Raw genomic sequence first — 24,146 nt, 5'->3', positions numbered from 1 at the left:
GTTGTTCTTGTCAACCAATCTAAGTAAGTAAGATGCCAACAGGACACTGTGGTGAATCCACAACTGAATTTAAGAAGACCAAATGGTTTTTCTCTGCATTGCACCTACTATCCATGATTAGTGTTCAGCACTGCATTGCAGAGCTCACCTCTCCACAATATAATAATATGCTTGACATGAATGTGCCTCGATAAGGATCACATTATTGGCTTTACTTACAGTATGCGTGCATTAAAAATTATTTGATATTTGATGTAGAGTAGAAACTGCAAAGAAATGGCTTACTCTCTTCATTTGAAGGTCACATGTCAAACCTGCATGCCTGTAGGCATCTCCAATTGAATTCATTATCAGCATGACTAATTATTTGAATAATTGTCTCACTGATGCAAAACTCGGATCTCATCTGCTGTCTGAAATGAACATGATGTGTGACTGCCACTTAAACTGCACGAGCACCATCTGAAATCACGCTTCATTCTAGCGCCTTTTGCACTTATATCTATTATGGAGGTAAAACAAACTTACACACTGAATTGCTAGCTCTTTCAGCATTCTGCTGCAGCCTCCTACAGCAACCCACACCCAGTAGAGCAAGAGATGAATTTCTCTGCTCAAAATGGTCCACAATAATAGCCAATCGCAGGCACAGTGAGCTGTCATATCCACCAATCCAGTGCATGTTGCTAGGGCTGGAGAAAAAACATCCCCTTTCCCACTGGCACTGTTCAGACATCTAGAACAACCTGCAAAGAGATAAACATGAGAACATCAGAGACACCATTAAAATTCAAGGGAAACCTGTCTCCCCTCGTTCACATTGAGACTGTCATGTAGACAAAAAGGAGCAAGCCACCATTTTCTGCTGCATTATGATCGGATGCAAGATAGAAAGCATTAAAGATCTGAATATATTTGCCCTGGTTAAATTGTTTAGACAAGGCTTCTCAGCTGAAGATTTGTCACCTCAAAATATGCAGCATTATTTATTTCTATTCTATTGAGGCTTATTTACAGTTTATCTCAGTCGCTTTGGTACATTTCTCAGATCAGAATTGAAATTCTCAAAACTACCTGTTCAATCTTCACATCATTGTGTCACTTGTGCACATCAAAAAAGCAGTTTCTCATTTCTTTTAACAAGTTGCAAATGCTTTGGTACATCCATGCAAATGATTATGTACAATTATCTGCTGTTTCCTACATTATCAATTGCTTATGTCATGTTGATCAAAATTTATTATAATGGGTCTCTGTTGAATAGTCTCACCCCCCACAACATTTAGGCATTAGTTCATAGCATTTCAAGTCTTTACATGCTAAATGGTTGAACAAGTTGTCATAATATGTCAAGCATATTTCTATACATTTCCATTAGACTTTTTTTCTAAATCTGTCCTGCATTGGTAAATTGCTCCCAGGTGAATCTTGATTTTCTCTAACGAAGGTGCATCTCATTAACCATCAACTGGTAAGTGTATATATAGCCAGAGCACAACACAATGTTTCAATGTCTGACAATGGAAGGACAAGGAATTGGACTGGGTCAGCAGCCAGAGAGAAGAAGAAGAGGAAGAGGAGTGAGGCTGCGTGGCGGAGGAGTTAGGAGGCAAAACCGAGGAAGAGGCCGAGGACATACAGTGGGTACGGAAACTATTCAGACCCCCTTACATTTTTCACTCTTTGTTATATTGCAGCCATTTGCTAAAATCATTTAAGTTAAGTGTTCCTGATGAGATAAGAGCCACACTTGTAGACCATATTCTCAATCATGGGCTTACAATGGCCAAGGCTGGTCGAAGGGTGCAGCCAAATGTTGGGAGAACAACTGTGTCCTCAATCATTCAGACTTTTCGTCGATAGAACAGGTATGTAATCTAACAATAGGCACTGTACTGTAATGCTTCATACAATATTACAGTATTCCACTTGCATTTTACAATATACAGTAAGTATACTTTAAACCGTGACATTTTATCTTACTCAATTTTGTGTTTTGCATTACTATATTTTTCCCACATAGGACTGCAAGACAACTTTACAAGGGTGGCAGAGGGCCCCTTTTCACACCTGAACAGGAGGAGGCTATTTGCACCTCGGTTGTAGAAAACAATGCCATAAGACTAAGGGAGATAAAGAGTGCCATTATAGAGGACAACATCTTTGAAAACATCCAAACAGTCAGCATCTCAACCATTGACAGGGTGCTGAAAAGGCACCAATTGAATATGAAGCAGCTGTACACGGTTCCATTTGAAAGAAATGGTGAACGAGTGAAGGAGCTGCGCTACCAGTATGTACAGGTAAAACATGTATAAGCATGCAGCAACTGTACCTCACAGTACAAAATCGTATAGTGATATACAGTACAGTAAGTGTGACCTTTACACATTTGTTATGGCTGTAGAAAAGATGCAATATGTGCTGTATACATTTGATGTAACTATCTTGGCCAAAATGAAAATGCATGTAATTCATAAAACTCCTTTTGTGTCTTCTGGATATAGTGTATAATGGAACTGGAAGCAAGTGAACCACTGCAGAGCATTCACATTTACGGTTTAATTTGGAGAAAGAAAATGGAGAACATTCATTAACTCATTGTACCATCTGTATAAAGCCGAATGCCAAGCATTTGTGATGTGCCTTGGTCTAAGATCCCATCTGCGTAATGAAGAAATGACTTCCAAATCAATAACAGAATATCCAGAGATATACGTCACAAGAAACCATTGTGGACCTAATGGTTACAGATGAACTCAAGTAAACAACTTGCAGACATATTTAGAGGGATAGTTCACCCAAAAATTAAAATTCTGTCATTTACTCACCCACATGTTGTTCCAAACCTGTATGACTTTATTTCTTCTGTGGAACACAAAATAAATAAAGATATTTTGAAGAATGTTGGCAACAAAACAGTTCTGGTTTCTATTAATTTTTAATGGATGTATGGATAGATTGACTGACAGATAGATAGATTCCTTTCAAGTGTCAGCTCCAGCCCCTAAGTCAGCTCCAGTGTTGGCTCCAGCCACAGAATCTGCTCATTTCCTCCACCTCAGTCAAGAGCCTGCTACAGCCCCTGAATTTAATCCCGTCCTAGAGTTCGGTTATGAGTCCACTCCAGGATTCAGTAACGAGTCTGCTTCAGCCCCAGTGATCAGTATCAAGGCAGTCACAATCTCTAAATTTACATGGGAACCCACTCTAACCCCTGAATCGACATTAGAGCCCACTTGTGCCTTTGAAATAACTCTAAATTGAATTCCAGTTCTTGAGTCCGTATGAGAATTCCACTCAGACTAAAAGTCTGCTCTAGAATATAGCCCAGTGATGGCTCCAGCCCCAGACCAGAGTTCAGTGACGGCTCCAGTCACTGACCAGAGTTCAGTGATGGCTCCAACCTCTGACCAGAGTCCAGTGATGGCTCCAGCCCCAGACCAGAGCCCAGTGATGGCTCCAGCCCCAGACCAGAGTCCAGTGACGGCTCCAGTCCCTGACCAGAGTTCAGTGACGGCTCCAGTCCTTGACCAGAGTCCAGTGATGGTTCCAGCACTTGACCACAGTTTAGTGATGGCTTCAGCCGCTGAGTTCAGCCGGATTGTTGAACAACCAGATTGTTCAACAATGTATGACAGCTCACTGAACAACCAGATTGTTTTCTCCGGTCCCAAAGTTCAGTAATGAGTTCGCTCTAGCCCCAGAGTTCAGTAACAAACTCACTCCGGCCCTGAGTCTGCACCGGAACCCGCTCTAACCATGGAATCTGTTCAAGAGTCCATTTCTATCTGTGAGTTTACTCCAAATTTCTCTCCAGACCATGAGTCTGTACAAGAATTTCCCCCAGACCAGGAGTCCACTCCAGAGTTCAGCCAGGAGCCCATTCAATTCCCCATACTCAGTAAGGGGTTTGCACTGGTCCCAGAACTCAGTCCAGTGCCTGTTCTCGTCCCAGAGCCTGGCACAGTACCTGTTCTACCTCCAGAATCCGCAATTAACAGGGCCACCAAGTCTCCCACTATCATGAGTGCTATACCTGAGTCTCCTGATATCAAATCCATTATGTCAGTGCCCAACCAGATTGTTTTAAGCTTGGAGGATTCAGAGTCCCTTCTGCCACTGATTTTTCTCCCTGTTACAGTGCTAACCATAATGTGTTTGGGCCACACACTGCTCTCCCACTCATAGCGAAGTGGAGGTGTTCGCTCCCAAATTTCATGTCTGTCCAAGAGGGTCTTTCCCAAGTTTCCTGTATGTCATGAGGCAACCAAGATGGTCATTCCCGAACTTCCTGTCTGTCCTGATATGACCACGAAGGTCGTTCCTTAGTCTTCTGTCTAGCCGACCCCCCCAGACACCCATCTCTCAGCTGGCCCCAAGTCAGCCGACACTCCAGTCATCCTCAAGCCAGTTACTCATCCAGGCGATTTCAAGCCAGCGAATACTCCTGATGATCTCGAGCCATCCGATCTGCTAAGGGTTTGAGTCGACAGCTTCACCTGTTCTGCTCTTTTGTGGTGGCCTTCTGCTCCACCGTGGGAATCTTCAGTCCTGTCTGCACTGATTCAGTTGCCTTTTAAATTTTAGTATAGGCTTCCCTTGCACCAGGATGATCATATGTGGGGTCTGTCAGCTAAAAGACTGAAAACTGACAATTAATTTACTTATTTAATAAATTAAAAACAATACTGGCATTGTAAATGTACTGACGCTAATGTCCAGTTGTCTCAGTAGCATTATGCAATGGTTGCTGTATATAATTCCAGTCCTATCGCCGAGCTTTGAAATTATGTGTATTGTGAAAATACACAAATAAATTTGATTTAACCTGATTATGAGAGTGTGGCTCTTGTAGGCCTGCCCATTCAAACAGTCACCACAGGACAACAATTTCACTGTAGGCCACAAATAGCGTTTGGATATTTCACACTTAAGATTCGTTACGAATTCAGTAAAAATGATCAGATACGAAAGATTACAGTATCAGTGTGACGAGAGGGGCGGGGGCCGAGAGCCGTGGGAACAGAGCGAGGCCGGTGGAGTAATTGATAATGAGCGACACCTGCACCACTCACCGGTCTCGAGTCTCACGGAGGAGCTCCGGAAGGATACAAAGGAGGAGTGATGACAGTAAAAGACGAGAGAGGACCAGGCCTGGAGTTTATGTTGTGTTTGTGCGTGACAGTCGTCTGTGAGGGGCTGTCGCGCTATTTTGTGTTTGTTTATTTTATTAAAGTTATGTTGAAGCGTTCGCCGGTTCCCACCTCCTTCTTACTGATCTACGAACTTTGTTACATTGGTGCCGAAACCCGGGAGGAAGGAGGGACACGCTGTCAGAGAGCCCTTGCTGCTGAGGGGGGTCGTGGTGCTGAGGAGATCGGGCAGCAGGAACAAGAGGAGAGACCGCCGATGGCTGCCCGAGGCGGTGGTGCTGGAACTATGGAAGACAAGGTGGGACGGAGAGCTCGCTGCCGCGCTCCTGGGTCGAGGAGGGGTGGCTGCCGTCCGTGAGGGAGCGGAGGAGGCTGCCCGTTCGTCAGGAGGCCGGAGCCTGCTGCCATCCGCCATGATTGGGGACTCGCAGGGAACGGGGGACTCGCTGTCGGCTGCCCTCAATAGGAGGAGCCATCGCCGTCCACCAGGAGGCGGAGGAGCGGTGGGCCATCCACCAAAGATGTCCAGTACCGTCGCATGGCACCGTGAGTAAGAGCCTCTCAGCCGGTTGAGGACCAAGCGCGTCCGTGAGGGAGCGGAGGAGTCTGCCCGTTCGTCAGGAGGCCGGAGCCTGCTGCCATCCGCCATGATTGGGGACTCGCAGGGAACGGGGGACTCGCTGTCGGCTGCCCTCAATAGGAGGAGCCATCGCCGTCCACCAGGAGGCGGAGGAGCGGTGGGCCGTCCACCAACGATGTCCAGTACCATCGCATGGCACCGCGATTTAGAGCCTCTCAGCTGCTTGAGGACCAAGCGGCAGTGTGTCTGGGAACCGGAACAAGATTTTATTTTATTTTTATTTTTTCCTCTCTCCCCTCTCTCGTCTCTGTCTCTCCTCATCTTTCCGTCTCCTTTTCTCTCGCCTCGTCTGTCTGTCCTTACCCCCAGGTATGCCGAGGCCGCCGTGATCGGTTCCCCTGGAGGGGGGAGGGGGGGAGTAGAGCGCAGTCTCGGGAGTACCCCCCCAGCCTGCGAGGGGCGATGGAGGTATGTGACGAGAGGGGCGGGGCCGAGAGCCGTGGGAACGGAGCGAGGCCGGTGGAGTAATTGATAATGAGCGATGAATGAACCACTCACCGGTCTCGAGTCTCACGGAGGAGCTCTGGAAGGATACAAAGGAGTGACGACAAGTCGAGAAAGTCGAGAGAGGACCAGGCCTGGAGTTTATGTTGTGTTTTGATTTTGTTTGTGCGTGACAGTCGTCCGTGAGGGGCTGTCGTGCTATTTTGTGTTTGTTTATTTTAATAAAGTTTTGTTGAAGCGTTCGCCGGTTCCCGCCTCCTTTTTCCCGATCTACGAACTTTGTTACAATCAGTTTTACAACCATCATGTTTCTGATTGCAGAGAAAAGTAGATTTACTTGTACATTCAGTCAGTTTGTACCAGCTTTTATATTGAAACGATGAAATAGGCAAAGTGTAGAGGTAATATTAACAGAAATGTCTCTGAATGGTCCAGAGGGAAAAGGGACACTTCAACCCTTCATTATGTAATACGTCTACAAAGAGTACTTACCTATGATTTTGACCTCTCCATTCACGGTTTTCACAAACTGCCTATCTGGAATGATTATTTCAAATGAAAATACAACAATAACCTGGAACTAATGCAATTCTAAAATGTTGTACAGAAGTATTACTGGTGATTTGACTGGAGACATCATGTTTTCTGAATAAGGAATTATATTGTTTTTCATTGTATCCACTGTCCACTTTATCCAACTCGGAAGAAATTTTTTTGTGAATGTGCGAAACTTCCTATTCATTAGCCGCTATGGGTAAATAACTAGAGTCTCAAAGTAAAACGTTAAAACTATTTGCACTACAAACCAGTGTTTATTACTATGACGATACATAAAAATAATATGTTAAGTAATACCAGCAATATCAAGTGACACAAGCCATTTTTGTACAGCTAAAATAACTAGAAGTGTATGATTCCGGAAGCCTCGCACATTCAATTTACAAATGCCCGCACCCGCTCTCACGTTAATAAGGTAGATAGGCTACTCTGAAAATATTTGCTCTATGGGCTCTTACACAGTTGACAAAAGTAAACTGTACAAGGGGTGATCCGTGAACATGGACTAACAGTGTGCTTAATAGGCTACAGTACGGTACCTTATATATAAGTATAATTATCTCATGCTTGAAAATACACGGTGCACACCCAGGGGAATATGACAGCAGTAAGCACATGAATGCTTAGCATATGTTGGGTAAGAAATCTTAATACTGATTATGTGAATTGAATAAACGACTGCTATCAAGCCTTACGTGCAGGGCCGTCCGTGCAACTGAGTGTGTAATGTAAAGTGCACACACACGTACATATACTCTTGTAAGAGCAAATGTATAACAACATATGCAGTAATGACAATCCTCTATAAAAATAATGGGAATTCTAAAAAATGCATTACTTTAATAAGAATTTGGGAGAGGATATTTGTTTTTGTTAAATATAATTTTTATATGGGGTTAAAAGTGTTTTAGTCTTGGACATATTTTGTGAGATTTACCCTAGAGTACAAAGGCAAAATAAAAGTTTTTCCAAAAAATCAGGAATTGAACACATTGGGATTATCTGTTCTTTGCTTTTGTATGGTAATTACTCTATTTAATGTTTGCCAGGTTTTTGTGGAATACTTTGGAGAGACACCACAAAGTGGGAGTCTAAGTATGAATCAAACGCTTGCATTCTTTGTCCTGAATTACCAATGAGGCTGAAGCTCTGATATTAAAAGCCACATTGTAAAATCCAGTGGCCCATTTTCCTTCATTATCCACCTCATTCCCAAACCTCCTTACAGCTGCCGACAGCGTCCCAGCACTGTAGTCATGACCAATAAAACACAAAGTCAGTTGTTGTTAGACAAAGTGGTGTATTAATTTCAGATCCTTTAGTTTTGTTTTCTCTTCAGTGTAATGGATTGACACTGTACAGGCAGTAAAGATAAGAACTGCATCCTGGTATACGAGGACTAAACTGTTGAACTGTATAGAAGATAAAGGATAAACATACTGGCATGTCCTGAGAAGCCAATAATGTTTCCAGGTCATCAGTTCAAATCTACACCTGAGTGATGCACATGTCCACTATAGCATCAACCTATAGTTTGTTGAGCCACAAAATCCATTTAAATGGAAGTGCACTAGACCCCTTGAAACTGCAAAGCACAGTGGCCAGCAACCATTCAAATGTTCTTCAGAACATGTACTTACTTAGATAAAATTAATGCTCTTTGACAGATAAAAACACTTATGTTTGATCTAATAAGTTTTGTAATACAACCTGAAAGTGTGATCATTGGTGGACTGTCATCATAACATTGAAGAGAAACAGCAGTGAAGTTCACATGTTGACATGTCCATCTGGGCCATAATGGAGCTCTTGTCCTGACATACTATCTCCCGATGGTTATTTTTTAAAAAGAGTGGCATACTGAGTCCCTGGGGTTTGTGTTGCTAACCAGAGAACAACCTCACAGAGGCACTAGAGTACATCCGTAGTAATTAATAATAGTGCACACTAAAGCAGCCCAGGAGCCTATACCCAGAATGCAATGTTTTTATATTCTTATTTTAATATAATCAAAAATATTTATTTACTATAGATGTTTAGCCAGTGACTATTATAAAAATAATAATAATAATGAATAGGCCTCTCTCGCTCTCTTTTTCAATTTAACTTAATAAAAAGGATATAAAAAAAACATGGGCCTATTTTTTTATATAATATATTTAAATTGAAGGGATAAACAAGTTATTAATATGTTTTTATTGTATTAAAAATGACATTTAAATAATTTCTTTATTCATATTTTTATCCCATCAATTCAAATATATCACTAAAATATTAAATATAAATAAATTAGTTATATATGATTAAAAATGTCAAATAAAACAAATTATTTGTATTTTATATATGTGTGTCCACAGATCAAATGCACAGCACAACTTCAAAACCTCAAAAGGACAACAAAACAGCATACAGACCTTTGATATAACAGACTTCTAATACATCTCATGCAAAGCTAAGCTGATTTCTGCTGCACAGCAAAGTGATCACATGCTTATCTGTCGAATGCACTGATACAATCATTTTACATATGCATTTCAATCTAAATTTCTTTCAAATTTACTTTAGGTTTGGCACGTAAATACAATGAAACACAATTATTACTCTAATATAAAGTTTTACCAGATTCTGCATTATATTTTAAAGGTACCTCCACAAGATAACCATCATGCAGTGTGTACAGTATATAGAATTTTCATGTTGATGCTCAAAATAATCCAATGCAGATGGGAAAAATGGCTAATCGCACAATTGGGCCAATATGAAAAACTATTTTTGCTCATTTATGGAAAAGTTTCATCCTCGATGAGGTTTTCCAGCTCTCCCTCTCTGCTTCCGTTACTGTTACTGTTACTCCCTCTGCTGTTGGAGACACAGACCATCAAAATATGAATATGTATCACACACACACACACACACACACACACACACACACACAGAAACATAAGCATTGAGTTTGAAATACTAAATGTAACTGATTATCATGGCAGTGAGGTCTATTGTGTGATACCTTAGAGGGCGAAACAGTGACATATCCCTGCAGAAATTAATGAGAGAAATAAGAACAAAATATCAATGTCAGTGAAATCACAGGTATTATGCGTCTCAGTATACAGTAGGATGCAAGTGACGTGCAGTGGATGAGGATGTGCATTCTGGACTTACACAGTCAGACCAGGGGCAGACATGGACCTGCCCTGCCTGCGGCTGGGACATTCGAACGGGTTACTGAAGGAGCGCTTCCGCAGCATGGACTTCACCAGGATCTTAAAATACGGCGAGAAAGAGAAAATATTCACTCTAAAACAAGTCATTAAACTGCACACATTTACAAATAACCACAACATGGTACCATTTGATCCACAACATTGGACTTTTTTGAGACACACATATTAAACAGTTGACGGTAGCCACAGACATCCATAGTATTTTTTGGTTTATATATATACAGTACGTATATATTATGGAAGTCAATGGCTACCGTCAATTGTTTGGTAACCAACATTCTTCAAAATATCTTCTTTTGTGCTCAAAAGAAGACAGAATCTCATACAGGTTTGGAACAACTCGAGGGTGAGTATATGATGACAATTTTCAGTTTTGGGTGAACAATATTTTAAAGGATTTAAAAAAAAGGAGTTGCATTAAATTGATCAAGTGTGGCAGTGAAGACATTACAATGTTACAAAAGATTTATATAAATAAATGAAGACTCATGAAAAACTAAATCAGCTTGCCATCACTAAATTGTGAATAAATTCAAATTCAATAAATTACATTTGAAAATATATTAATATAGAATGCAGTTATTTTAAATTGCAATAACATTTTACAATATGACTGTTTTTACTGTATTTTTGCGCAAATAAATTGTGAGCATAAGAGACTTCTTTCAAAAACATGTATATGTTCATGTTGAATGAAAGTGAATGTTAGACCAACAATAACAGTTTCATAATTAAAATTGTGGATTTGTTTGCTCCCAGAATGCATTGCAGCATGTAGCGTGTTTGGGAGAAACTAAGGGAACTAATCCTATAAATCACAATGCACAATGTTTTTTCCCCTAATTTTTATTTATTTATTTTTATTAAATTGACCATGACTTTTTTTTTTTTTAGTGTGTGGCAAATGTTTTTTTTTGTCTTCCTTCAGATGTACTCACCACAGCAGACAGGCTGGGAACTAGTTTGACAGAGTTCTGCACCTCCTCCTCAGTGACCTCCACAACAGTGCAGTGCTCCTCCTCCAGAGGCAGAAGATCCGTGCCATCAAGCGTGACCCACGGGTGCAGCTGCCCACAAACTCAAGATTACACACACACACACACTCTCAGAGTAACACTAACATCTACACTTTAAAATACTTCTCAGCAATCTTTCAATATGATTTCACCTTGATTTCTGGTAACGTGATTCTAGTTTCAGGGACTCTGTCCAGCATTCTGACGATGAGATCCTTCAGCCCATCACTGATCACGGGCCTGTGCAAAGAACACGAACATAATTACACCAGTCTATCTGTCTGTAATATATTTGTAAAGCATTTAAATAAAAGAATTTTCAGCATTGGTGACTCACATGTCTGGGAACTCGACTTGCGCAGTCCTGATCTTTTCATGCAGGCCTAAGATGTATTCATCGTGAAAAGGACACTAAACAAAGAAATATGAACAGATTTGTATTCAATATATCCACAGATGCTCTTAACCACATTCATATTTTAAAAGGTGACTGTCTTACCCTTCCAAAGATGAAACAAAACAGCGTCACTCCCATTGCCCATATGTCTAGAGCCTGAATCCAACGAGAGTCGATTGTAAATAATAAAGAATCGATGGCTTCACTGTATGTAAACAGAAATATTCAATAAATCTTCTGACCTTTCCACTAAATCTGAGGTCCTGGTCAGTCAGAGTTTCAGGTGCCATGAAAGCTGGTGTTCCTGCACTGTCTGATAGGAGAGCATCGTTCCCCTCAAACACATTACTGACACCGAAATCTGCGATCTTGATGTGTCCATCATCCCCCAGCAACAGATTGGAGGGTTTGATGTCTCTATGTATGATTTTCTGATAGTGCACTAAAAACAATAAAACATGAAACAAATAACTATAACCAAACCCTAAAGTTAAATAAACGACATTCGTAAATACAAGACAGCTTAAAATACCCTAGACTAGGGAAACATACAGTATTCAATTCCTAGGATGACATCTCTGAAGTAGAAGCGGGCCATTTCTTCTGTTAGAGGACTGTCTGTTGGGATCTCCATCACTGGACTAGGATGGGGCGAAAATGATAAGAGAAAAAACAAACTAAAGAGACATCTAGTTTGTATATGTGTGGTAATGCCCTATAGGTACAAATACTCACCCTTTAGGTACCAACTCAAAGACTATGAAAGGGACACACAGAATAAATAGAAAAAAATAGATCAAAGAGTAAAAAGGAAAGTGGTCTATATCGCAGATTGCTGACTAACAAAATGACTTACCCATGTGCAAGTTATCCTCAGCCGGGTCATCGAGAACCTTCAGTTAAATATCACAGGACAGATGCGTTTTGGTTAGTTATTACAGCAGAGTTGTTTTTTATTTAAATATGTTTGATGAAATAAAGCTGCAATACAATAAAATATAAATATTAGATTAAAAACTTTCAAAACTTAAATTTGTAATATTGCCTTGGCAGCTAACTGAAATAAATACGTTTAAGTTTTAAGCGGAAAGTTAAAAATAAATTAAAGCTAAATAGAAATACTTTAAAAAAACAAAAATGACAAAAAGCAAATAACAAAAAAACTGAAACTAAAATGGAAAATGAAAACTGAAAATATCAAAATAAAAGCGAATTCAAAATAAAAATATATACTATATAAATGATACCAATATAACACAGCGTTATACTTTATAGTCCAACATATTTGCCTTGTATGGTAAAGAATCCTGTAAAAAAACTAAGACATGTTTTTGACTCACCTCAACTAAATTAACAACATTAAGATGGTCAAGTTTCTTCAATATAGCAATTTCTTGATATACCCGGTCCAATAGGCCAGAATGCTTTAAAAGATTCTCTTGGGATCCATTTGATTCTCTGGAAGGACGTCGCCCTACACAACCATCACAACATTAATATTAATATTCTGCAGACAAACTTCAAAAGAGTAAATGTAATGTAAATGTTTATTGCTTACGTGGGAATCCATACTGCTTCATTAACTTCTTTTTGGATACCAACTTCATAGCCTGGAATAAATTATTATATTATATTATATTATAATGCCATTTATGAGCATTTTTGTAAGTAGTATTAATAATATAATATAATATAAATGGTAATGATAATGATATGGTTAAATGGTATAATTTTATTATTTTTTTATTATTATTTTTATTTTACTTTTACAACCAATATGCTTACATAATACTGGTCATCATCTTCATTATATGCTAATTTGACCACCCCATAAGAACCCTGGGTAAAAAAAAGGAAGGTTACCAGAAATAGTCAATCAATAATAAATATAAAAAAAAAGATTCTTAAGTAGAACCACCAACCTTTCCTATCTGACTCTTTAACTTGTACTGGTTTAGCTGGACACAGTCCTGTGGGCAGAAACGGGAATGTATTAGGAATGTTGCAAAAATTAACAAATCAAATATTGATAATTGAATATACTCATAATACTCACCAAAAACATAAAATAAACAACATTAAAGATGAATTTAATAGCATTTTTTTTCTATATGCTGTAAAAATGATTTGTAAATAAAACATTTAAAAAATATTATTTTACAAGAAAATATTTAAGTCTTTCTACTTTTATATGTAATGTTTAATTCAATGTCTTTCTTGCCATTTCTCTGTAATTATTTGCTAAATTTACTAGCAATTTATAAGTGAAAATTGTAAATTCTACACCGAAATCATGAATTCTTTTGGCTATGATAACCATGTATAGTGAAAATCTGATATCGTGACAGCCCAAGTATAATGAACTCCATGTTAATTTTGGTGAACAACAATCTCAGGTAACAGTTTGCAGCAAAAGTATAAAATCTCCTGCCCAACTCACATCCCCATCAGAGATAGACACCCGCTTCGATTCAATCGTGGGTCTTCTGGCTATTCGTGTGGTGATGCCATTCTGGTAACTGGATCGCTCCTGCAGTGACAGCTTGCGATCGGAGAGACTGAGGCGATGTGGGGTGGTCCTGTAGCCATTAGAAGGGGTCAGTCTGTTGGCAGCCACGTTCATGGCTGCTACCATGTCAGCCAGTTCAGCATTATAATCAGGGTCCAAATCCAGCCTGTTAGCTATGTCAGCACTCATGACTGTCCTGCTTCAGTCTGAGCGGTTTAGAACAAAGCACACATCTCAGTGGACATCGCAGAGCCGGTGTTCTTCAGACTAGTCTCTGTGGGAACGTCAAACTGTAAAAGCAGAATTGGATAGTTGAGTTTGACAGCAATAAAAAGCACACTTACTGCCATAAGTTCAAACACATTTAAGTGACGCGTTGCTCTCTTTAAACAACAGAACTTTTCACATCTCAGGTTAAATAGGCTTTTCTGTACTGTTATTACGGAAGCACACAAAATAGACCACTGCTAAAGAGAAATAACTCATAAACCATCTTTATGTCTTTTATAAACATGCATAAACAGAGAAAATACATTTTAAAATAGTCTGAATATTGGCTTTGATAAACACAAAAATGAAATCCATAATGGTCTAAAATTATAATTAAATTTGTGGTCCCATCTGATTCAGGGTTATTATTGTGAACTAAAACAATTAAAAGAAAACAAAGCAAAACAAAACCATTCCTTGAAATAAAATAAATATGAACTGAAATCAACTAAAATATGAGAAACTTAAACTTATTTTATTTCAGCTACAAATGTCATTTTTGTTTTAGTTTAATTTAAGTCATAACTAAAACTTGAAAACTAAAGTTAAAAAAGAAAAAGACACAATACTGAAATAAAATCTAAAAGAAATCTGGCAGCTAGTTGCTGAAGCAACATTCTTTCAGTTTAAGTTGAAGTATTAAAACAATTTAAATTACATCGACATAAAAACAAACTACTAAAAATGACAAAACACAAAATTATTTTACACGTTTTACAAAATAAATCAAACTTTAATTAGCATAAATATAAAATAAAAGTAGGTTGTGTCAATCAAGAAAGTATTATTTGTACAGGTTTCTAGTTTTTACTAAACAGAAGAATTGCTATTACTTACATAGAGCAGCAAGAGTTTGTATTGCCAGTCATAGTGTTGCATGGTCTTCCACTCATCAGGCAGAAAACACTCCTGTGCCTCTGAAGCCCAGAGGACTCCAGACTCTTTGGGATCACCGAAGCAAAGAGGATTAGCTAGCATGGTCACATTTAGTCCAGCGTGGCTATATCTGTTCCAAAAGACTGTTTACATGTACTGACTGTAGTCAGTGAAAGGACATAAACAGTAATCAATGAGCGAGGCTACGTCATACTGAGAGCAAGTGCGGTAAAGTACCTAAGGTGTGAACACACAAAGTATGGCAAGTAGTGAAATGATGGCTAAGTGGCTAAGTTCTTGAACCTCCAAGTCAAAGTATAACAGGATAGCACTTTAAGGTAAAAGCAATATACTCTTGAGGTGGGAAAGAAGATCAAGTGTTACGTAACCTCATATAGGACATACACTGGACAACAAAATTGGATTTAATCCAAAACAAAAATACTTTTATAGAACATGTCAAGCTTATATCCTTATCCTTACAAGCTTATATCCTTAAGAGGTTCCCCTGTTCGGAAATTATATATATACACACACACACACACACACACACACACACACCATATATATATATATGATACAATAACCCATATATATGAAGGTTATTGTATCAATTGGATGTCTAATATTTAGTTAATTTAATGAAAAGTAATATGTTGGAATATAACTAAATATAAAGTAACAGGGTTGATGATGGCATGTTGACAGTTTTATAATTAATGTGGCCACGTTCACGGTATTATTAGAAAGGGAGTTTAATGCTGATACTTTTTACAAAGATCTCATTTTAAACAGGGTTTCTACAGACATGAACAAGTTAAATTTAAGACCTTTTTAATACCACCTTATATGAAATTTAAGACCTAAACCTGTAATGGAAATACACATTTTATTACATACATATATGTAATATTTAATTTGTTTAAATATAAAAGAAAACTAAATATCATTGCTGTAATAAATTATATTTATTACTACGATATACAGTGAACTTTTCATATCAGCAGACCATATTCCATACAAACTATCCCTGCAAAATAACTGCATCACTGAGATTTTTGGTGAAGTAAACTATTTATTCTGAAGCAACATTTTCATCAGTGTTCTATCAGCTTTTACATACTTAAATCTGCATATTTTTATTTACCTTTACAAAGGCCTATTTTTAACCTTTTTAGATGTATGCATCATCTTACATGTCAAATTATTACAATTTATCAATAAATTAAATATACACTATAGAGCTGCTACCAATCAGATTAAATAATTTACACTGCAAATAACAATAATTACAACTGCAATAAATAATGTTATGAGATTAATGTTTTAAATGCATTTATGAATATACAAATAAGAAATGTTGAGGGGAAAAATGCATACTTTTCAACTAAACTACCAGTAAGTGGCGGTAAGACACTTAATGAGTGAGTCATTTGAGTCATTCATTCAACTGATTGAGTGTGTTATCATGCTGGTATCTTAAGGACTTTCGTGGACAGCTGATTCCTAAAGTTTTTCATATTCTGTATGGTGGTCAGATAGAAATTAATATTTTCCGATAAGTTTAAACTGATTTTTACCTTTATAAAGCCATTTTTTCTAAAAGTGTGCAGTATCCTTTGAGTCAAATTCTTACATTTAATCAGTGAATTAGAATAATAAGACATTTGGGCTGTTACCAAGCAAATTAAATCAGTATCAACAAAATTCATCTTTGCAATCCAGACATAAGCTACATCTGAAGTGGCATTTAGATGTAGGCTATTTACACACTGTTTAATGCAGAACAATGAATGCATTTAACCTGCAGTTACAAATGCATAAATAATGTTTTGATATATTAAACATAAAACGTTGAATACTGATATTTGAAATGATTTAAAAAATGAAAAGATACTTTAACTGTGAAATTAAAACCGCCAGTAGGTGGCAGCAAGTCTCTGTTAATAAGCGAGTCATTGCGACTGAACCGAATCATTTAAACGACTGATTCATTCAGGAAAAAAACGCTGTCATGTTGCTCAAAGACGCAAAACAGCGCTGTGGCTTAGATTGGAACTATTTTTGTTGGCGAAATATGGTGTCTAAAACTTAAGTCTCTAAATAAAACTTCTAGTTTATTGAACTGTTGTAAAAAAAATCAATATCACATTTGTATATGGTCATTTTTGGAGAAAAAAGGCACTCTTCCTGTGAAATTTATTAACTATATGAAGTGGTATAAATATACAAATTTTCTGCCCCATGTCTTGAATTTGTGATCATTCTGAATGTATTTTAATAGACTGAATCATGCCATAAAAAGAGCGCACTAGACTTCACGTAATGCGTGCACTCTGTAGGTGTTTTGAATGGTTTTTGTGTCGTGAGAATATTGAGCAAAATAGTTGACTTGTCAGGGTGTTACTTAATTATATCATGTTATGAATAAACTAAACATTTAGAATTTTTACCTCAGTGTGTTTCTTCTGAGTTTATGTGTGCTGTTACGCTCGTTTGTTCGGAAATTTCTCACCAAGAGACAAACAGAGTGAGCCTTAACAGCGCGACCTTGATACCAGAAATATACTATCCATTATCAATTGCTGTTTACATTGAATGTAGGCTAATAACAATAGAAGAATCATTCTTCGATACTAAGCTGGTTATTTTTTGTCACTTATGTTTTAATCAGGCTATTTGTCTGGTCAGGCAGTTCGACCTGTATTCTGCTACTGCGATTCTCTCAGTAACTATCGCAGAGAAGAAAAAATCTTCGGTCTGTCCAATGATTGTAAACAGTCATTTAGGTCCGTCAGACTGAAGATATTTTAGCGGTAATGTGACCAAAAATATTTAAGACCCATCGAATCCAAATTTAAGACATTTTAAAGCCTTATATTAAGAAAACGTTAAGACTTTTTAAGGACCCGCGGACACCCTGTTAAATGACAGATTGTTTCATAGAGAAAATCACAGTAACAGGGTTGACAATTTATTGTCATACTATTTTGATAAGTTATAAAATTACATTTAAAGTGCAAAAAAAAAAAAAAATGCATGCAGCATTTACTTCCTGAAAGGATGATGATGTCAAATAACAGGGTTGCCAAGTCTTTTAATAATACATTCTGAGAGAATAAATATACTAGTTATATGTTGTATATTTTTTTCTAATCAAATGTGCACATTTGCTATTATAACAAAGGGAATTTAGGAATTTGGAAATGGTGAAAAATAAATAAATAAATAAAGCTAGTAAATGTGGATGTGGACCATCATTATTTACATTTCATAGAAGGAAACATAGATAACTCATATCTAAATGGTAGAATATACAGGCAGATAATACGGCTAATATTTTCTAAAGTTTTTCTAAGTTATTCTAACTATTCTAGAGCTGTCCGAGGTGCTGAAGGCCCTCATACATTTTGACTCATGTTTCTGTGCTTGTCCTCGGCTACATTTATCAAGGGTGTTGGAAGAGAATGTGTAGTTCAGTGTTGGTATGTTGGCTCCAATGAAAGCTCAGAAATCCCTAGCAACCAACCTCTTGTGATCATGTTACAAGATGCACAAATGCAGCCTGATCTCACAACATCAGTAGCTCAGGTCCTCGTTGAGAGGCAGCATCTTCATAAATGGGCTGCAATGCCTCATAAAGGGGATTCAATGCTAAATTTGGACTATCTCAAGTGTTTAAATGCAGCTCAACTTCTGGAGCTCCTGGAAGACGAGGAAAGGATGCAAGAAACTGTCAGACTCAATACAAAAGGTATTGTTCAACACCAAATTACAAACAGACAAAAAAAAAGAATCTGGACAATTTCTGGTTGTCAAATGTTAGTTAAACTAAAAAATGTCATTGAGATTAGCTGATTGCAAAAATTGCTCAGAAAAGTTAGTTTTGAGAAAATGGCAGATAGCATTTGTTTACAGATGATTACAGACTTCAAAAGTGTCTAAATACATTTATAGTGTCATTGTACATGACTTACTTGATCTGAAGGACTTGCCTGCAGTTACAGCATCTTCAGAGGTGTAAAAAGATCTTGATGGCCTCCAACTGTTGGCTTGCAGAGCAGAACTTAGCACATCAGCCACATCTGAACAACTCTAAAAAGCGTTTAGCAGGAAAGTACCAGATTCTTGGTCAAATGGTGTCTTCAGTGCAACGCAAACAGAGAAAGTTGGGTAGGTTCATGGCAGGCTTGCAATATAATGCTTTTTTTCTAATGTGTGTCACTGTATAACTGATCTAATGCTTCTTGCGCCATATGCAGAAACTTTGCAGCAGAACCTCAGCCTTCGAGTGATTCATAAGCTTAAGCTTAAGAAGAAGACCAATCATTCCTTGAGTCAGTCTGAGGTACATCTGAGATATGGTTTCATGAAATGCAGATTTCAAAGATATAAGCTTGATTTCAAAGTTTTGATTGTGATTTCTGCCTTTCACTCTCCAGAATCTCTGGCAGAAGTTCATAGAAGGAAAACTTCTGCTGACAGATTTTGTGGGATCACTTCAAAGCTCTCAGACGTTGTGTCATCTATGCCTTTTTTCAAGCTGAAAAGATCCAAAACCTCATCATACAAGCACAAATATACAGTCAAGATGCTGATTTTTGCTGTCTTGGGCATCATCCAAACTTTCTGCACTCACCGACCACAATCAATGTTTTCAGGTGCAGAGCTCCTGTCATCTTGCTGCCTGGTTTCCAGTATCCTCCTTTATCCCCAACATCGCATCTTCCTCCTCTAAAGCCTCATGGGTGTGTCGACACATGCTCGACATTGATATCCAAAAACGAGTCACGCTCTGAGACTCGCCGATGGCCACAAAGACATGCTGCTTTACAGCCACTTGAGAAGATTCAACATAACATTTGCCAGACTCCCTAGTAAAGGTGTGCTGGTGATCTGGGAACTCTGCAAAAAGCACTAAATTATTGTTAAAACCATTTTGTTGCTGAAATAAATCAACTAGAATATACAGTATATATCAAATATATTCTGACATATTGGACAATTGTTTTTTTTTTTTTTTTTTGGTCAATTTTGAATAAAATCAGTCAATTTGATTTCAGAAATGTTGTGTCCAATTTGTATTACAAAATAGTCAAATAAACAAATACAACCAAGTAATTATTACATTTGTATCACCAAAGCCTCCTATAACTTTTAAATTAACTATCAGTAATTTTACAACAATTTACCAATTCAGGGTCCACTCTAGGTAGAAAAACGGTTAATAATTGGTGATGGTTAATAGTTTTCATCTATTATATTTAGCCTAATTTGCTGCCATCTTCTATAACTCCGAGTCTGTCAGTTGATTCATCTGGTTTAGAAGGTCAACACGAGGTATAGTTGCTTGATCGGACTCATCTCTCTAATTAGAGCTCATTAAATGGGCTGAGAGGGTAAAGGAGAGTTTTGTCTGACCGTTGGCTTCTTTTGTCTGTGGATAATACTTTGGTTACATCACTGTCAGTATGTGCTATTGTCTGCAGCAGCTCAAATTGGGCAATTTTCTCATCTGTCAGCTAAATGCTTCTAGCCTTTGAACATGTCTGATTCTTTATGAAAGCATGGCTCTATCTCACAGCTATCAGACTCTGATAATATCAGCTGATCAACCTCAGACGTTAAGTGCTCCTCAACCACAACAAGAATAGCAGAGCTTTTATACGTAGTTGGTGCTTCTTCTGCCTGGTGTTCACTTAAGCCTGATTTGAAATAAATGTAAAGTTAAAATGCATTTAAATAAACAGAAAACAGATAACAACTGATCTCACCTTTTATGATGTTATTGACCTCTCCCACCAGCTGACTGGACTTCAGTAGCAGTTGTGTGGCATCCGTCTCTGAGTCTCTGTGTTCGTCCTGCCTGGAGGTTCCTCTCAGCTCACTCAGCTTTGGGAATTTTGGAGTGGACAACTTTCGGCTGAAATACCTTTGAATATCATCCAGCTCACTGAGGTTTTTCCTTAAAATGCAACAAAAAAATCCAATTAACAAAAGCCAAAGTGCAATGAATTGTCCTAAATCTGAGGGAAAAAAAATCTGATTGTGTTAGATCCATAACATATTTGCTATCTTAAATAATCTGGTAAATAACACAGTAAACTAAACCTCTAAATTTCTTATGAAGTCCTTTTTGATCACCAAGGCTGCATTTATTTAATCAAAAATACAGTAAAAAAACAATTGTGATATATTATTACAATTTAAAATAACTGTTTTCCATTTTAATATATTTAAAAACGTAATTTATTCCTGTGATGCAATGCTGTATTTTCAGCATCATTACTCCAGTCTTCAGTCACATGATCCTTCAGAAATCATTCTAATACGCTGATTTGCTGCTCAAGAAACATTTCTTATTATCATCAATGTTGAAAACAGTTGTGCTGTTGATATTTTTTGTGAGAGCTGCCTAGAAAATTCAAAAGAACAGCATTTGTTTGAAACAGAAATCTTTTGAAACATTATTAATGCCCTTACTGTCAACTTTTAATAAGGCATAGGATTTGCATATGCAGAACATTTATTTGGAATACAAAATGGGATGAACATGTAAACAGATATTTGGATTTCATGTGGAGTCTGATCATTATCTCATGAGAATTCTTCTCCTTTCATCCAGTATATATTGTGTGTTGGAGTGTTCCAGACGCTACACGCCGTTTGATAGCAAAGTGGAAGTGCACTAAAGAGAGCCTGCAAAAGATGCATAATCATCAACATGTGAGACAACTGTATAAACATTAGCAGGTCAAAATAACAGGTTATTTATTTTTACATACTACCAGTCAAAAGTTTGAAATAATGTTGAAAGAAGTCTCTTGTGCTCACCAAGGTTTAAAATAACTTTTTTATGGTAATATATTTTACAACGTAATTTATTCCTGTGATGGTAAAGCTGAATTTCAGCATCATTACTCCAGTCTTCAGTGTCACATGATCCTTCAGAAATCTGATTCGGTTCTCAGTTCTCAATTATTATTGATGCTGAAGTATTTATAATGGTTCTAATTATTATAAAGGTTGAAAAGGGTTCTGGTTGTCTACTATTTTTGTGGAAATCAGGATACATTATTTTCAGGATTCTTTGATTATTTTGAATTGTAGTGTATCAAGGTTTCCACAAAAATAGTACGCAACAATGAAAATAATAAGAAATGTTTCATGAGCAGCAATTCAGCAAACAAAACAAACAAAAAAAAAACTATAAATGGCTTACACTTGAATCTGGAGCAACGGCCTCGTGGGCCGGCAGTCTCTGTGCCCGGAGTTCCTGTACTGCCCTCAGAGGAGACACAGACACCTTCAGCTGCCCTTGACACTGCCCGCTAAAATCAGTGATGTTATACCAGCCACAAACTGACTGAAATCCTGACAGAAGTGGTGATAGGTCTACAGACACAAATCCAATCACCCGCTCAACCTCTGCAAAGGAAAACATATTGCAAAACTAGTCTTTTATATTTTCTGGTGAAAATATGCATGGTGCCTGCCTGTTCAAAACTGCCACAATGCTAGGGTGTCGTGAATGATTGCTATGCCATTACCTCCTTCATGCCAAACTTTGAAAACCAAGGACTGCTGGGGATCCAAAAGTAGCTCTTTTCGACAGTCTGAAAACAAAAACAACAGCCACAAGTTTAACATGGGCCCTGTTTCCATCTGGTATTAAGATGCATACATGCATGACCGCTTCCACTTGGTCTTTACATGCATTTCCTGTGACCACTTGTGTGGCCCCTCTTAATTTGTCACAATTTACATCACTTTCATGGGAGCGCTGAATGCGGCACATAATACTCATGTATCAGTAACACAGTAAAACATAACACTCATGTGTCAGTAGGTGTCGAGTAGTAGTCTGTTCACACGCATTTGACCATATGAGCATCTACACAATGAAAACAATCCGGATGAATGCATTTTTGACTACCTCTGGAAGTGGCCGAAAGTGGAAAAGCTCAAAACATTTTAGACCCTGTTTAAACTGCATTTAGTGGCACCCACTTGTGATCATCAATGGACCCTTTTAATATTTTCCAGGGTTCTCAGAAGCAGACGCTATCATTAGGGATGTTCATTTTGGTTATTTTTCCTAACCGACGCTCGTTAACCGTTAATCGACAAGATTATTTTAAATTAGAATTGAATTAAATTAGAAAGGATAAATGTCTGTGACCCGTTAAAAATACTAACAATTGTTTCCCGGGGATTAATTTTACATGCGCAAAAAGCAGCAAACAACAGAACATGAGGATTCACATGGCCATCATATCACATCACGCACCTGCAGCGCTTCTGCCAGTGGAGAAAAACATAATAAAGATCGGCTATATATATATATATATATATACAGTGGGTACGGAAAGTATTCAGACCCCCTTAAATTTTTCACTCTTTGTTATATTGCAGCCATTTGCTAAAATCATTTAAGTTATTTTTTTTTCCCTCATTAATGTACACACAGCACCCCATAAATGGCTGCAATATAACAAAGAGTGAAAAATGTAAGGGGGTCTGAATACTTTCCGTACCCACTGTATATATATATATATATAACAAATAGGCCTGTACGAGAAACATATTTTTACTTAAATTACAAATTAAGAAAATGTAAGAAAAACAAGTAGCCTAGTATGCAGAGTTTCGGATCATTTTTGTGCTGCGCGAAAGGAAACAGACGGCAGACAACGGCATCCTATTTTTCTTTAGGCTTATTTTACAAAAGCACAAAGATTTGTTTTTATTGTGAATGTACACAAATAAAGGCAAACCTTTTACAATTCCGATTATCTTTATGACTAAAAGGAGTAGCTAGTTTCTTCCACTGTTAGAAGGAAAAAATTCAAGTGATTGCGCCGGCGCTGCATGTGCGCACACAGTTGAGCTTTGCTACCTTGACAATGCAGCCTGTTCATTATCATAATAAAATACAGTCCATCAAACATATGGAAAAAACTATGTAGTTCAAAAAAAATATGTAGTAAAATCGGTTAAGCCGTTAAGGTTAAGTGTTATCACTGTACCGCCGTGATGTAAAACATTTTGTTTTA

At 37.7% G+C, this 24,146-nt stretch overlaps 2 protein-coding genes across 2 annotated transcripts in view; both read right to left on the bottom strand.

The window, feature by feature from the left end:
• Positions 1–9,117: 9,117 nt before the first annotated feature.
• On the bottom strand, positions 9,118–18,771 carry LOC107592750 (calcium/calmodulin-dependent protein kinase kinase 1-like). Its single transcript, XM_016282301.1, has 18 exons — positions 18,620–18,771; positions 15,052–15,155; positions 13,876–14,234; positions 13,358–13,405; positions 13,221–13,274; positions 12,994–13,045; positions 12,776–12,909; positions 12,292–12,328; positions 12,171–12,192; positions 11,988–12,076; positions 11,678–11,877; positions 11,538–11,591; positions 11,376–11,449; positions 11,191–11,278; positions 10,961–11,089; positions 9,961–10,061; positions 9,806–9,832; positions 9,118–9,657 (listed from the first exon to the last, which is right to left on the bottom strand). Exons 3-18 carry the CDS (start codon positions 14,131–14,133, stop codon positions 9,579–9,581), a joined length of 1,446 nt encoding a protein of 481 aa, XP_016137787.1. The 5' UTR covers positions 14,134–14,234; positions 15,052–15,155; positions 18,620–18,771; the 3' UTR covers positions 9,118–9,578.
• A 2,916-nt stretch (positions 18,772–21,687) lies between these two features.
• The window catches only part of LOC107592791 (C2 domain-containing protein 3-like), a 17,702-nt gene continuing 15,243 nt past the window's right edge, over positions 21,688–24,146 (bottom strand). Inside the window, 3 exon segments of the mRNA XM_016282356.1 lie at positions 21,688–21,789; positions 22,313–22,518; positions 22,641–22,706. Coding sequence (XP_016137842.1) covers positions 21,688–21,789; positions 22,313–22,518; positions 22,641–22,706 — 374 coding nt within the window.

This window comes from Sinocyclocheilus grahami, unplaced genomic scaffold, assembly GCF_001515645.1.
Source record: "Sinocyclocheilus grahami isolate Dianchi unplaced genomic scaffold, SAMN03320097.WGS_v1.1 scaffold158.1, whole genome shotgun sequence".
In the NCBI taxonomy this organism is placed as follows: domain Eukaryota; kingdom Metazoa; phylum Chordata; class Actinopteri; order Cypriniformes; family Cyprinidae; genus Sinocyclocheilus; species Sinocyclocheilus grahami.
This window is presented reverse-complemented; position numbering and strand designations above follow the sequence as displayed.

Bases quoted from the DNA above. Each gene is read 5' to 3' on its own strand.
- LOC107592750 (XM_016282301.1), bottom strand. From the start codon at position 14,133: ATGAGTGCTGACATAGCTAACAGGCTGGATTTGGACCCTGATTATAAT. The intron at 13,046-13,220 runs GTAAGCATATTG...AATTTATTCCAG, and splicing joins AAGATGATGACCAGTATTAT to GCTATGAAGTTGGTATCCAA. The intron at 12,077-12,170 runs GTGAGTATTTGT...GCCCCATCCTAG, and splicing joins TTTGAGTTGGTACCTAAAGG to TCCAGTGATGGAGATCCCAA.